Genomic DNA, 13,876 nt, shown 5'->3' on the forward strand with positions numbered 1-13,876 from the left:
CTGCCCCGTTTGTGCATGGTGCTGCTTTACTGGGGGGGGGGGGGGGGGGGGGGGCGGCAGGGAGGGGGGCAGCACCACACACCCCGGGGCAGCTTCAGCCCCCCCCCCCCCCCCCCCAGGCGCGGGGGGTCCCGGCGCCGTGGTGGCTGTGCCCGTGCCTGGCTGGAAACAGTTTTGGGACAAAAACAGCCTTTTCCAGGAAAAAACAGCTCCAGTTCTCCATCACAGTCCCAAAGAGGGGGGCAAAGGGGCCACGGGGGGTCCCCGGCTGCTGGGGATGGGTGGGGGGCGAGGGGCAGCGGCGGCGGCAGGACGGGGTCAGGGGCGTTTGGTCTGGAGGGTCTCGTACATCTCCTGGCCCTCGCCGCTGAGCCCCTGCGGGGGAGAGGGGTTACAGGGTGCCTGTGCGCCCCCCCCGCTGCCACCCCAGCGCCAGGGCTGCCACCCAACCTGTGCCCCAGGGAAGGGCCCGGGGGGGCTGCCCCCAGGGTGGGGAGGGGGGACAGGGCACCCGGGGGGGGCACCCGGGGGACAGGGCACCCGGGGGGGACACGGTTCCCCATCGGGGACAGCAGTTGTGGGTAGGGGCCACCCTGGGACCAGGAGCCCCCCCGGGCTGCGTCATCCCCAGGCTGACTCACGGTGTAGATGGCTTCTTCCTTCTGCTCCAGGAAAGAGAAACAGAAAGAAATGGGGAGGGGGGGGGTGAGACGGGGACACAGACACGTCCGCCCCCCCCCCCCAGCCCCCACACCCCTCCCCTCGCTCCTCAGGGACGTTTCCTGAATTTCTCCCTCCCGACCCGGTACCACCAGAGCCAACCCCCCCGCCCCATCCCCTTCGCTTTCCCCCTTCACGGCTGTGGCACAGTCTGGGGGGGCTCGTTCCCCCCCCCCGGGGTACCCCAGCCCCCCCGCCCCTTGGCCGGCAGCGCCGTTACCTCCTTGTCCGCTACCCGCAGCGACGCTCGGTGAGACAGGAACTGCAGGGGAGTGAGGGGGTTACCCCCCAGAAAAACAGGAAAAAAAAGAGAAATAAGAAGAGGAAAATGGGGCATCCGCTGTGGTATCCCTGGGGGTGTCCCCCCCCCAAATAAAACGGGGCCGGGCCGGATCCGGGCTCTCACCTTGAGGCGGCAATAGAGGACGGTGAGGATGATGCCGTAGAGGAAGAGGATGGCGTCCAGTATGTAGCAGAGCTCCGGCTCCATCAGGGCCTCTGGAGGATGGAGGCGGGGGGGACACAGGGGGGGACGCGGCGGGGGGGTCCCTGGGTCAGCATCACCCTGGGACCGATCCTGTGGCCACACCTCGAGGGTCCCCTCGGGGGGGCGTTGGGGGGGCCCCTCCGCACCAGAGCACCCCGGGGGGGGGTTCAAGGGATCCTGGCTGCCCCCGAGGGATGCCGATGCCCCCCCGGGCGCTCCCCGGCCCCCCGGGACCCCCCCCCCGACACACACACCTGTGGCCGGGGTCCGCAGCAGCAGCAGCACGGCGGCGAGCAGCAGGCGGGTGCCCATGGCTGCGCTCGGCCCCCGCGGGCGTCGGGGCGATCACGCCGGAGTCAGCGACCGCAGGGCCGGCACCTTCCTCCCCGCCGGCTCGCGCCGCCCCCCCGCTTCACTTCCCCCCCCCGCGCCCCCCTCCCTCCTCCAACGGCCAGAGCAGCCACCCCCCCCATCTTCCCGTCACGGGCCGGGGGGACGTTGCTCAAGGGCCAAGGCCAAGCGTCCCCCAGCACCCCCCGGCCTCCACGTGCCCCCCAGCCCTCACAGCTCCCTGGGGGGGGCTGCAGGAGCCCCCACCGGCGCCGGGGGTGAAACCCTGGGGATCCCTCCCGGCCCCCCAGGAGGGGAAGCTGGTGACCACGAGCCTCACGTGGGAAGGGGAGGAAGAGCGCGAGGTTTTGCCTGGAGAAGGGCCGAGGCGGGGACAGAGACGCGGCGCCGGACAGGCGGGAGACCCGATTTGGGTTTTATTTGACTCAGATGAGGAAGAGGGAGCGTGGGGTGGGGGGGGGCTCGGGGACACCCCCCGCCCAGAGCAGCGGCCGCAGCAGGGAGGGGCACGGGGTGGCCGCCTTTCACCGATCCACTTCCCCGAAGACGATGTCCTGGGTGCCTGGGGGGGAGAGGGGAGGGGTCAGGGAACCGTCAGCCCCCCCGGCACAGGGATGGAGCCCCCCCGGCACGGGGACGGAGCCCCCCCGGCCCCGCAGGGAACGTACCGATGATGGCCACAACGTCCGCCAGCATGTGGCCCTGCGACATCCGATCCAGACCGGCCTGAAGCAGAAGCACAGGGACCCCCGTCAGGCTGCAGCCCCCCCACACCCCAGGACCCCCCCCCCAAGACCCCGTCACCCCGTCCTCAGGCCCGCCGAGGCGGGAGGGGGACGGTTCTGCCTCCCGGATTCGCACAAGAGGAGCCTGGCCCAGCTCACCGCTTCCGGGGGCTGTGGGAGCGGGGAGGGGGCGCTGCCCCCCGCCCTGCGCAGGGATGGGAGGGGAAGTGGCCACTTGTGGGCAGGGAGAGGAAACCGGCTGCGGGGACAGAGGCACGAGAGGAGAGTTCGTGTCTGGGGGGGGGACGTGCAGCCCCACAGAGCCCAGCGCCCCGCAGGGAGGGGGGGCACCAGCTCGTACCCCCCGGCCCAGACCCCCCAACCGCGGGCCCCCCCTGCCCCTACCAGGTGAGCGAACCCCGGCGCCTTGATCTTGCAGCGGTAGGGCCGGCTGCTGCCGTCCGACACGAGGTAGACGCCGAATTCACCCTGCGAGGACGCGGGGACGGGGCCAGTGAGGCCGGCGGGGGCCGAGGCCGAGTCCCGGGGGCAGGACGGCCCGACCCCCCGTCACCGTCCCCGCGAGAAGCGTCACCTTGGGGGCCTCGATGGCCGTGTAGGTGGCTCCGGGGGGCACCTGGTAGCCCTCGGTGTAGAGCTTGAAGTGGTGGATCAGGGACTCCATGGAGGTCTGCGGAGAGACGGCGGGGAGGGAGCGTGGGAACCGGGGGGCGGCCACGCTCCCACGGCCACGGCGAGCGCGTGGGGCGAGGCGGCAGCCGCCGGGTCTCTGCCTGCGCCAGGGAAGGGAGCTCGGAGGCGGCGGGAGGGGCCCCCCCCGCGCAAAACCGCCCCCCTGGCGCGGGAAGGAAGCGCCTTTACCTTCATCTCCGCCCGCTTTGGGGGGGAGATCTTGGCATCGTCTACTTTGATCTCCCCCTCCGGCATCTTGTTGAGGCACTGGAGAATGATTCGGAGCGACTGTCGCATCTCCTCCACGCGGCACAGGTACCTGCCGGACCCCCACGGCGCTCAGGACCCGCCCAGGACCCCCCCAGCCCCCCCGGCACCGAGGCGCCTCGCACCTGTCGTAGCAGTCACCGTGGGAGCCGATGGGGACGTCGAACTCCACCTGGTCGTAGACGTCGTAGGGCTGCGTCTTGCGCAGGTCCCAGTGGATCCCCGAGCCCCGGAGCATCACCCCGCTGGGCGGAGGGAAGGGGGGTCAGCACCTGAACCAAACGGGGCCCTCCCCGCACCCCGAGGGGGACCCCGACGCCGGGGAAAGCACCCACGCGTCCCCCCTCCACGGCCACGGCTCCAACCCACCCCGAGGGACCCCACAGTCAGGGGCTGAAACCTTTGGACTTGACCCTGACCCTTCCGGGGGAGGGGGACGAGGACTCAGCTGGGCAGTGGCAGGACACTGAGCCCCCCTTCAGACGTCCCCGGGAGCCCCCCGACCCACCTGAACCCGTAGTTGAGAGCCTCCTCCGCAGTTATCACCCCGATGTCGACTGTGCGGTTCTTCCAGATGCGGTTGTTGGTCAGCATCTGCGGGCAGACGGCGTCAGCCCCCCCGGGCCCTCTCCCGATGCGGGTCACCCTGTCACTGCCGCGGGGGGGGGAACAACCCCGCGGGGTCAACGCGACTGCCCAGCCCTCAGGGTGCTGGGAAACGGGGCCCATCCCACCTCACCTCTTCCACCTCGTCGATCCGTATGGAGAAATTCTTCACGAACTCGTAGATGTCGTCCATCAGCCCCAGGGGCAGGTCCTGCGCGGGAGGAGGGGAGGGTGGCACCGGGGGGGGCCCTGGCCGGTGCAGGGACACCCCCTGCCCCCCCCAGAGCCCCCCTCACCTGGTGCACCCCGCCGGGGCGGATGTAGGCCGCGTGCATCCGCGCCCCCGAGACCCGCTCATAGAACTCGAACATCTGGGGGGACAGAGGGGATCCTGCTGCGTCCCGGCACGGCGCAGCCCCAGATCTGCCCCCCCCCCCGCAGCACCCACGCTGCCCTTTACCTTCTCCCTCTCCTCAAACATCCAGAAAAAGGGCGTCATGGCCCCGATGTCCAGCGCGTGCGTGGTCACGGCCATGATGTGGTTAAGCAACCGCGTTATCTCTGCAAAGAGAACTGGGGGCAGAGGGGGTGCGGGGGGGTGAGCCCCTCGGCTGAGCCCCCAGAAAGCTGAGAGCTACGAGCCCTCAGGAGGGCAGGCAGGGTGGGCAGGCAGGCAGGCTGGGACCCCCGTGGAAACGGTACGGAGACGCGTGAGGCCGCCCCCACCTCGGATCCACTGAGCCCGCAGTGGCGGGCGGATGTTGAGCAGCTTCTCCACGGCCAGGGAATAGGCCTGCTCGTTGCACATCATGGAGACATAGTCCAGGCGGTCAAAATATGGCAGCGCCTGCCAAAAAAAATGGGACTGAGCAGTGGCCATCAATACCCGCAGCTGGGCAGCGAAGGGCCGGGGCTGCCGGGAGCACCCGGGGGCTCCGTCGCAGCCGGGCAGCACCAGGACGCAGCCGCAGGCCCGGCAGCTCCCCGGCCCAGGGCGCCCCGAGCACGCAGCGGCCACCGAGAGCCCAAAAGCTGCGGCCCCGGGCAGCTCTGCCCCGGGGTGAGGTGCAAGGGCAGGCCGGCACCATCCCTCGGCGAGAGTTCTCCAGCTCACAGACAGCGCGAGGGCCCTGGTCCCGGGTGAAGCTCCCCGCTGAGCGAGGCTGAGCGAGGCTGTCAGGGCGCTGCCCGGCGCTGCAGCAGCTGCCCCCCCCCGGGGGCTATTTCAAGCTCTGGCCAGCAGGAAGGTTAAACCCAGCTGGGATAATAAATCACCAGGGTCTGTTTACAAACACCACTGCAAACCCTGACAGGCAAATAAATCCCCTCCCAGTGCGCCAAGGAGCTGCTGACGTATCTGAGCAGACAGCTGCCGACAGACGGACACCAGCCGCCCCTCACCTCCCCGTTCCCTCGCGCCAGAGGACAGTCCGTGCTCTCCCGGCAGACGGACAGACAGACAGACAGCCCGTCCCGCCGGGCAGAGGAGTGCTGCCAGACTGCCGGGCCGTACCTGGAGGTACGTTTTGTACTCAATGAGCTTCTCGGTGCCTCGGTGCAGGAGCCCGATGTGGGGGTCACACTTCTTCACCGTCTCCCCGCTGAGCTCCATCACCAGCCGCAGGACCCCGTGGGCAGCCGGGTGCTGGGGCCCGAAGTTTATGGTCAAAGTCGAGACCTTCTTGTGAGCCACAGGGTCCTTGTCTGCGCGGGGGAGAAGAGAGAATTGGGCGGGGAGGAACATCCACCCCCCGAGCGCCCTTGGCCCTTCCCGGCAGCACGGACACATGGACGGACGCTGGACAGACGTCCCAGCCGAGCTCAGCGCTTGGCCGGACACCAGGAACGCGGCGTCCCCACCGCCAGCTCCTGTCTCGGCCCAACGCGAGACCCCGGGGACAGGTCCAAGGGCCTCCCGGGAGGCTCAGCCTGGGCTGGCCGCTCTCCCTGGGGCGTGGGGCAGCTCCCAGGGGCCGGGGCTGAGCCCGGGCGCAGTGAGATCTGCAGAGCCGGCCTGCAGCGATGGGGGCGAAGCTCAAAGCTCGAGCGGGGCCGACACAGGAGCCCCTTGCAGCAGCTCGGCAGAACAAGTTTCCCCCCAAACACCCGCTGAGCGCTCGCTGGGCGCCCACGTCACCCAGGGAGCCCCAGTCTGGCCCCCAGCACCCACCAAGCAGCAGCCCTGGGTACCAGGGGCCTGGGAGACCCCCAGACCCCCACTGGGCCGGTACCTCTCTGAGCCCCGGGCCCCAGCGAGCAGCCGGTGGCCCCGGACGGACCCACGGCACCCTCTGGCCTCATGTAACCCCCAACCTGGCACCCTCCGAGCCCCACAGGGCCCCGAGTGCCTCCCAGACAGCCCCGGGCCGCCAGCGAGCCCCAGCCTGGCTCTGGAACCCACCGAGAACCCCCAAGGGTCTCCAACACCCCCTCAGCGCCCCTCCGGGGACCACCCGGGGCCCCCAACACCCTCCCAAGGGCCCCCATCACCTTTCCAGGGCCCCCTCGTCCCTCCAGGGCCCGCCTGACACCGCGCCAGGGCCTCGGTCTCCCTCCTCCGGGGCCTCCCCAGGGCCTCAGGGCTCCTCCGGGGTCCCCGACACCCTCCCAGAGCCGCCGCCCGGGGCTGCTCCGCCGCCCCTCACCGTTCCAGGGCGGCGGCACCCACTTCTCCGTCTCCTTGCTCGGGTACATGACGGCGCCGGCGAACTGCTGGGCCCATTCCACATCGGGCTGCCACTGCCGCGCCGACCTGCGCGACCGGACGGGCCGTCAGGGGGAGGCCCAGGCCCAGGCCCAGGCCCAGGCCTCGCCGCCCCCGGCCTCCCGCCACCCCCGGCTCCCCCCCGCTCTCACCGGGCCGGGGCCGGCCCCAGCCGCGCCGCCGCCGCCGCCCGCAGCCCCGAAGGTGCCCGCAGGCGCCCCAGCGCCCGCAGCGCCGCCATCTTGCCCTTGGCACTGCGCGTGCGCCGCCCCGCCCACAGCGCCGCGCCGGGGGCGGGGTCGAGCGCCATGTTTGGAGAGGGCAGGCGAAGCCATGGGGCGCCGCCATATTGACCGCGGGCAGCTCCGCCGCCATCTTTACTAAGGGAAATGGCCGGGAAACTGGGGGCCGTCGCGGCCGCCGCCATTTTTATGCCGGGCAGAGGCTGGCGGCGCGACGGGGCGGTGCCGGGGGGACGGGGGGGGGTGTCGGGGGGGACGGGGGGACAGGGCGAGCAGGACGCGCTGGGTCAAGGAGGAGCGGGGTGTCCTGGCGTGATGGCGGCGGGGACACGTGTCCTCAGGCCTCCCCGCTTGGGGGCCGCTGCGGCCGGAGGTGGCCCCTGTCCCCTCCCGTGACACTGCGGTGGCCTCATGCTAGTGCTTGGGGGGGGGGGGGGACAGGTATCGGGGTGCCATGTGGGTGCCAGGGTTGGGGGGGGGACACCAAAATTGTCCCGTGTCCACCCTGGCCAGGCCGCACCCCCAGCCCCCAGCCTGGGAAGTCCCAGGCTCCGGCACCAGGGACACAGGGACACCCGGCGGGGCCAGGACCCTCCATGTCCCCCGTCCCCCCCCCAGTGTCTCAAAAGCCGCGGGGTCACGTTGGCTCCCGCGGCCTTGTTCTGCGTCACAGTCCCCGGTGACGCCAGCGGCCTCCTGTCCCCACGTCACAGCTGTTCCCGGCCCGGTGTGAGTCACGGCGGCCATGAGGGCTGATGCTGTCCAGATGTTGGCCGCTGGCCACCCCCCGCCCCCCCCGCCATGGCGTGGGGCCACCCAGCTGCGGCTGGAGACAGCCCCGGGGGGGGGAGGCTGAGCCAGGAGGGCCCCCCCCCCCCGTGCTGAGCCCCTGCCAGCACCCATGGGTGCCCCATGGCCCGGACCCCAGACCTGTGGGCGATGCTGGAGCTGGGGGGTGCTGGAACTGGGAGATACTGGAACTGGGAAATACTGGAACTGGGAGACACTGGGGTTGGGGGATACTGGAGCTGGGGGGTGTTGGAACTGGGGGGTGTTGGAACTGGGAGATACTGGAATTGGGGTATGCTGGAGCTGGGAGACACTGGAGCTGAGGGGATGCTGGAATTGGGGGATACTGGAATTGGGGATTCTGGAGCTGGGAGGCACTGGAGCTGGGGGGATGCTGGAGAAGGCGGATGCCGGAGGTGGCGGGTGCCGGAGGTGACGGATGCCGGAGGTGACGGGTGCTGGAGGTGGCAGGTGCCGCCCGGAGCAGATGTCAGCTCCCGGGGACACCGGCTCTGCCGGATGCCGCAGCCTGTGGGGACACCGGCTCCGGTGGACAGTGCCGCGGCGGGTGCCAGGGCGCGGTGAGCTCCCGGGGGGCTCCGCGCCTGCTGCCGGCACTGCCCTGGGCACGGCTGGGGGCTGGGCAGGTGCTGCCCAAGCCAGGCCCGGCACCAGCACCGGCACCGGCGGGTCCCGTGGGCGCAGCCGCGGCGGCACACAGAGGCCCTTTGTGCGGCAGCGCCCGGTGCCGCCCGGTCCCTTTGTGCGGGGCCGCGTCACCCTGTTGTTCTCCCGGGGATGGCGGGGACGGCACCGGCTCCTGGGGCCACGCGGCGCACCCCAAGACCGGGGTGCTGGGGGCGCTGGGGGTGCTGGGGCAGGAAGGGCGGACGGGCCTGGGCCCCCCCCGTTCCGAGAAGGGAGGAAGCAGGATGTGGCCCCACGTCCTGCCCCGCCGGGCTGGGGGCCAGGAGGTGACTCCGGGTGTGACACAGCGGGTGGCCCTTCTGGGAAGTTCGGGGAGGGGATGGAGGGGTGGAGGGGATGGTCTGGGATGGAGGGGACGGGCAGGGATGAGGAGGATGAGGAGGGATGGAGGGGACAGTCAGGGATGAAGAGGATGAGGAGGGATGGAGGGGTCAGGCAGGGATGAGGAGGATGAGGAGGGACGGAGGGGACAGGCAGGGATGAGGAGGATGAGGAGGGACGGAGGGGACAGGCAGGGATGAAGAGGATGAGGAGGGATGGAGGGGACAGGCAGGGATGAAGAGGATGAGGAGGGACGGAGGGGACAGGCAGGGATGAAGAGGATGAGGAGGGATGGAGGAGACAGGCAGGGATGAAGAGGATGAGGAGGGACGGAGGGGACAGGCAGGGATGAGGAGGATGAGGAGGGACGGAGGGGACAGGAAGGGATGAGGAGGATGAGGAGGGACGGAAGGGACAGGCAGGGATGAGGAGGATGAGGAGGGACGGAGGGGACAGGCAGGGATGAAGAGGATGAGGAGGGATGGAGGGGACAGGCAGGGATGAAGAGGATGAGGAGGGACGGAGGGGACAGGCAGGGATGAGGAGGATGAGGAGGGACGGAGGGCAAGGCGGCCCCTGGCAGATGCCCACCGCGACCGCGGCCCCCGCCGCCCCGGGGGTGCCCGAGAGGCCCCGGCGAGGGGGGTCCCGGTGAGGGGGATCCCCCGGCCCGGCCCCGCTCCCGGGGGACCCGGCTCTGCCTTCCCGGAACGTCCCGGGGGGGCCGGGGCCTCCCCCGCCGCCGGGGCTGCCCCGCTCCGCCCCCCCCGCCCGGGGCCGCCTCTCCTGCCCGTTAAAAGGCGGCGGCGGGACCGGCGGGTCCCGCTGTCGTGTCGCGCTGTCGCGGTGCCCGGGCCATGCGCCGCGCGCTCCTGGCGCTCCTGGTCGCCGCTGTCGCCGCCGTCGGGGCCGCCCCCGGCCCCGCGTGTCCCGTCACGGCACCGGGCGAAGCCGGGACACGGTCCCGCGTGGGGCCGGCCCCGAGGAGAGTCAAGGTACGGGCGGGCCGCGACACGGCGGGCTGGGACCGGGATGGACCGGCACGGGGACGGGGATAGACCGGGGATAGACCGGGACTGGGATGGGCTGGGACGGGGATGGACCGGGACTGGGATGGGCTGGGACGGGGCTGGGCTGGGACCGGGACACGCCGGACGGAGACGGGCTGGGCCAGGTCCGGGCTTCCCCTCCGCCTCCCGGGGCACCGCCGGGACCCGCCCCGAGGGGGCGACCGGTGCCGGGGGCAGCCGGGACCCTGCGGGGTGTTGGGGGGGGGGGCACCGGGGGCGGGGCGCTGGGAGGGGCCCAGAGACAACGGGGAGCGCCGGGCTGGCAGGGGCACGGTGCTGGGGGACACCGGCGGGGGGCGGGTGGCTCCGGGGAGCACCGGCCGGCGCCGGTCCCCTGCTCCAGCGCCCCGATTCCCGGCAGCGCTTCGCCTCGGTGCCGCGGTACGTGGAGACGCTGGTGGTGGCGGACGAGTCGATGTCGCGGTTCCACGGCGCCGGGCTCCGGCGGTACCTGCTGACAGTACTGGCGGCGGCCGCCCGGTCCTTCGGCCACGGCAGCCTGGGCAACGCGGTGGAGCTGCGGGTGACGCGGCTGGTGGTGCTGGGCCAGGGCACCCCCGGGCCCCCCGTCACCTCCAACGCGGCCCAGACGCTCCGCAACTTCTGCCAGTGGCAGAGGGAGCTCAACGTCCCCGACGAGGACAGTCCCCTCCACTTTGACACCGCCATCCTCTTCACCCGGCAGGTGTGTGTGTGTGTGTGGGATGGCTGGGGGCTTCGGGAGGGGCTGGGGGGGGTCAGTTTGGGGTCCGCACAGGGTGGGTGGGAGCTGGAGGTGTCCCCAGGTGCCCTCCCAGGGTGGGTGGGTGCTGGGTGTGGTGTCCGTGGGGCTGGCGGGTCCCTGCAGCCCATCTCAGGGAGTTTGGGTGCTGTCCGGGTTTGGGGGTGTCCCCACGGCTTCCCCCCCCCAACACCCAGCCTGCCCCCAGGACCTGTGCGGGGCGGCCACCTGCGACACGCTGGGCATGGCCGACGTGGGCACCGTCTGCGACCCCGAGCGGAGCTGCGCCATCGTGGAGGACGACGGGCTGCAGTCGGCGTTCACGGTCGCCCACGAGCTGGGTGAGCTGGGGGGGGCCAGCGGGGAGCAGGGGGGGACACCCGCTGCCACTCGTGAGCTCCCCTGGGCTGATGTCACTGTCCCCTGGCACAGGTCACGTCTTCAACATGCTGCACGACAACTCCCAGCCCTGCCGGGAGCTGAACAGCCGCTCCGGAGCCACCCGCCGCGTGATGGCCCCCGTCCTCTCCTCGCTGGAGCCCGGCGAGGTCTGGTCCCCGTGCAGCGCCCGCTTCATCACCGACTTCCTGGACAACGGCTACGGTACGACCCGGGGCGGGAGGGCCCGGCGGAGCCGCGTCACGCCCCGGTGCCCTCCGGGACCCCCGGTGCAGCGGTGCCGTGTTCCCGCAGGTCACTGTCTCCTGGACAAGCCTCCGGAGTGGCTGCCGCTGCCCTCGGCGCTGCCGGGCAGCCTCTACCCCCTGTCGCGGCAGTGCCAGCTGGCCTTCGGGCCCGACTCGCGGCACTGCGGCGACCCGCAGCCGCCCTGCGCCGCGCTGTGGTGCACCGGCCAGGCCCGCGGCCGCGCCGTCTGCCAGACCAAGCACTTCCCCTGGGCCGACGGCACGCCGTGCGCGCCGGGCAGGGCCTGCATGGACGGGCTCTGCGTCGGCCTCGGCCGCCTGCGGGAGCTCACCGTGAGTCCGGCGGGGCAGCGAGGGGGCCGGCGGGGTGGGCGCTCGCCCGCCGGCACTGGTTTGACCCCCGCCCCGTGATGTTTTTCGGCTGCAGATGCCCACGGACGGCGGCTGGGGACCGTGGGGGCCGTGGGGCGGGTGCTCGCGGACCTGCGGCGGCGGCGTCCGGCTCTCCCACCGCAACTGCACCGCGCCGGCGCCTCGCCACGGCGGCCGCTACTGTGTGGGCAAACGCACCCGCTTCCAGTCCTGCAATGTGGAGGAGTGTCCCGGCAGCACCTGTGAGTGGGGCTGGGTGGGGTGGGGGGTTTTGGGGGGGCACCGCGCCCCGGTTGCGGGAGGCTGGGGACTTCCGCCGGCGCTCACCGTGCCCCGCCGCCGCCGGCAGCCCTCACCTTCCGGGAGGAGCAATGTGCCGCCTACAACCACCGCCCCGACCTCGCCAAGGGGCTCCCGGCCCCCCGGGACTGGGTCCCGCGCTACAGCGGCGTCTCCGAGCGGGACCAGTGCAAGCTGACCTGCCAGTCCCAAACCCTGGGCTACTACTACGTGCTGCAGCCGAGGGTGAGTGTCCCCCCGCCCGGCCAACACCCTGCGGTGCCGCCGGCGGGCGCTGAGGCTGTGCCGCGCCGCAGGTGACCGACGGGACGCCCTGCTCCCCCGAGAGCACGGGGGTGTGCGTGCAGGGCCGCTGCATCCCCGCCGGCTGCGACCGCGTCATCGGCTCCAAGAAGAAGTTCGATAAGTGCATGAGGTGCGGCGGCGACGGCTCCACCTGCACCAAGGTCTACGGCTCCTTCACCAAAGCCCGGTGAGCACCTCAACGGCAGCGGCAGTGGGCTGGGTGGGGGGGATGCCACCCGCAGCTGCCAGCATCGCCCCCCAACCCCGCTCTGCCCCGCAGCTACGGCTACAACGACGTGGTGACCATCCCGGCGGGCGCCACGCACCTCCTGGTGCGGCAGATCTCGGCGGCGGGCGGCGAGGACGCCTTCCTGGCACTGCGGCGGCCGGCTGGCGGCTCCCTGCTCAACGGCGGCTACGTCCTGGTGCCCTCCCCGACCGACGTGGTGCTGCCAGGCGGCGCGACCCTGCACTACAGCGGGGCCACGGAGCCCACCGAGACATTGGCCGGCCGGGGGCCGCTGCGCGAGCCGCTGGTGCTGCAGGCGCTGGTGGTGGACGAACAGCGCCCGACGCGTTTGAAATACAGCTTCTTCGTGCCCCGGGCGCCGGGACGCCCGTCGGCAGCCTGGGAGAAGCAGAAAGCCGAGATCCTGGAGATTCTCAGGAGCCGCCGGCGTGACAAGTAGCGGCGGGAGCCTGGCCGTGTCCCGGGAGCGACCCCGGCGGCACCGCAGCGCCTATTTATTTGGTTATTTATTACCCACCGGGGCCGGGGCGCCGCCATGGGACGGTGTCGGACAGCCCCTCGGCGGACCCGTGCCACGCACGGGACGAGCCCCGGTGCAGGTCACCGCGTCTACCTCAGCCCCTCGGCGGGCAGAGAGGGACGACCCCCTGGGCAGGCCCCAGGGCCCCCCCTGCCCCAGCTGCAGCCCCCCGGCCCCGGCGCAGCCCCCCAGCTGTAATTTATTGCCGCGCTGTTATTTAAAGCTATTTATGGAGGCGGCTGGCATGGCGTGTGGTGATCGGCGCGGCGGTGCCAGGCACGGCGACGGCCCTCGGGCGCAGCCGCGGCTGCGTTCACCCGCCCTCGCTGCTCCCAGCGCCCTTCCCCGGCAGCTTCCCCCGCCCCGGGTGCCACCAGCACCCCCCTGCGCCCCAAGAACTGGGTGGCACTGGCCTTGCCCACAACGGGACTTTACCGGGAGCCTCCAGCCGCGCGCAGCCCCCGGGGTGGTCGCGGTCTGTTCCCGGCTCTCGGGGCAGCAGCCGGAGCCGCGGGCGGGACATCCCGGGGTGGGGGAAATCCCACCCCCCCCTGCACCCCCGGGACGCCAGGGCCGGGCGCCCGCTCTGCCGGGGAGTCCCGGGACCTCACGGCCGCGGCGGCCTGGTGCCACCGGGGGGGTGCCCAGGCTCTGGGGGCAGCAGATTCACCCCGGTGTTGGGGGGGGGGGCGGCAGAGGCCCCGCGAAGCGCCATCGTGGCTCCGCAACCGGCGCGTTTCCAGCCCCGTCCCGGGCGGCGGGCGCGGGGGGCTCGGACGCGGCGGCCGGGCAGGGCCCTGGGGCGAGGCGGGGGGCTCCGGGGGGGCTCGGGGGGGCAGGTCAGCAGCAGCAGCACGGTGAGGCGGAAGGCGGCGGCGGGGAGGGGTGGGGGCACCGCGGGGACGGGACACGGGGGGACCCGGTACGCAGAGGGGGGGGACACGCGTGGGCCGGGGGGACCCCGGGGCCGGAGGAGCGCGGGGACACGCGGAGAGGGGCCCGGGGACACCCCGTCCCCATCTCGGCGTGTCCGTGTCCCCCCGCCCCGGTCCCGTGACGTCACGGCAGAGGCGGGGCCAACACGCGGAAGGGCGGCGA

The 13,876-nt window shown here is 72.4% G+C and overlaps 3 protein-coding genes across 3 annotated transcripts; 1 reads left to right on the top strand and 2 right to left on the bottom strand.

Moving 5' to 3' along the window:
* Positions 1-197: 197 nt before the first annotated feature.
* On the bottom strand, positions 198-1,819 carry FCER1G (Fc epsilon receptor Ig). The gene is made up of 5 exons (XM_074929122.1): positions 1,460-1,819; positions 1,127-1,216; positions 941-982; positions 642-662; positions 198-375 (listed from the first exon to the last, which is right to left on the bottom strand). Exons 1-5 carry the CDS (start codon positions 1,517-1,519, stop codon positions 319-321), a joined length of 270 nt encoding a protein of 89 aa, XP_074785223.1. The 5' UTR covers positions 1,520-1,819; the 3' UTR covers positions 198-318.
* A 129-nt stretch (positions 1,820-1,948) lies between these two features.
* On the bottom strand, positions 1,949-6,817 carry NDUFS2 (NADH:ubiquinone oxidoreductase core subunit S2). The gene is made up of 14 exons (XM_074929121.1): positions 6,706-6,817; positions 6,495-6,601; positions 5,363-5,553; positions 4,576-4,696; positions 4,310-4,422; positions 4,146-4,220; positions 3,983-4,060; positions 3,752-3,837; positions 3,369-3,488; positions 3,166-3,295; positions 2,879-2,974; positions 2,689-2,772; positions 2,227-2,284; positions 1,949-2,120 (listed from the first exon to the last, which is right to left on the bottom strand). The coding sequence occupies exons 1-14, from the start codon at positions 6,792-6,794 to the stop codon at positions 2,083-2,085; spliced, it is 1,386 nt and encodes a 461-aa protein (XP_074785222.1). The 5' UTR covers positions 6,795-6,817; the 3' UTR covers positions 1,949-2,082.
* A 2,629-nt stretch (positions 6,818-9,446) lies between these two features.
* Positions 9,447-13,013, top strand: ADAMTS4 (ADAM metallopeptidase with thrombospondin type 1 motif 4). Its single transcript, XM_074928963.1, has 9 exons — positions 9,447-9,608; positions 10,045-10,368; positions 10,613-10,745; positions 10,837-11,007; positions 11,098-11,384; positions 11,479-11,665; positions 11,773-11,948; positions 12,020-12,195; positions 12,289-13,013. Exons 1-9 carry the CDS (start codon positions 9,471-9,473, stop codon positions 12,695-12,697), a joined length of 2,001 nt encoding a protein of 666 aa, XP_074785064.1. The 5' UTR covers positions 9,447-9,470; the 3' UTR covers positions 12,698-13,013.
* The last annotated feature ends 863 nt before the right edge of the window (positions 13,014-13,876 follow it).

This window comes from Athene noctua, chromosome 29, assembly GCF_965140245.1.
Source record: "Athene noctua chromosome 29, bAthNoc1.hap1.1, whole genome shotgun sequence".
Lineage (NCBI taxonomy): Eukaryota > Metazoa > Chordata > Aves > Strigiformes > Strigidae > Athene > Athene noctua.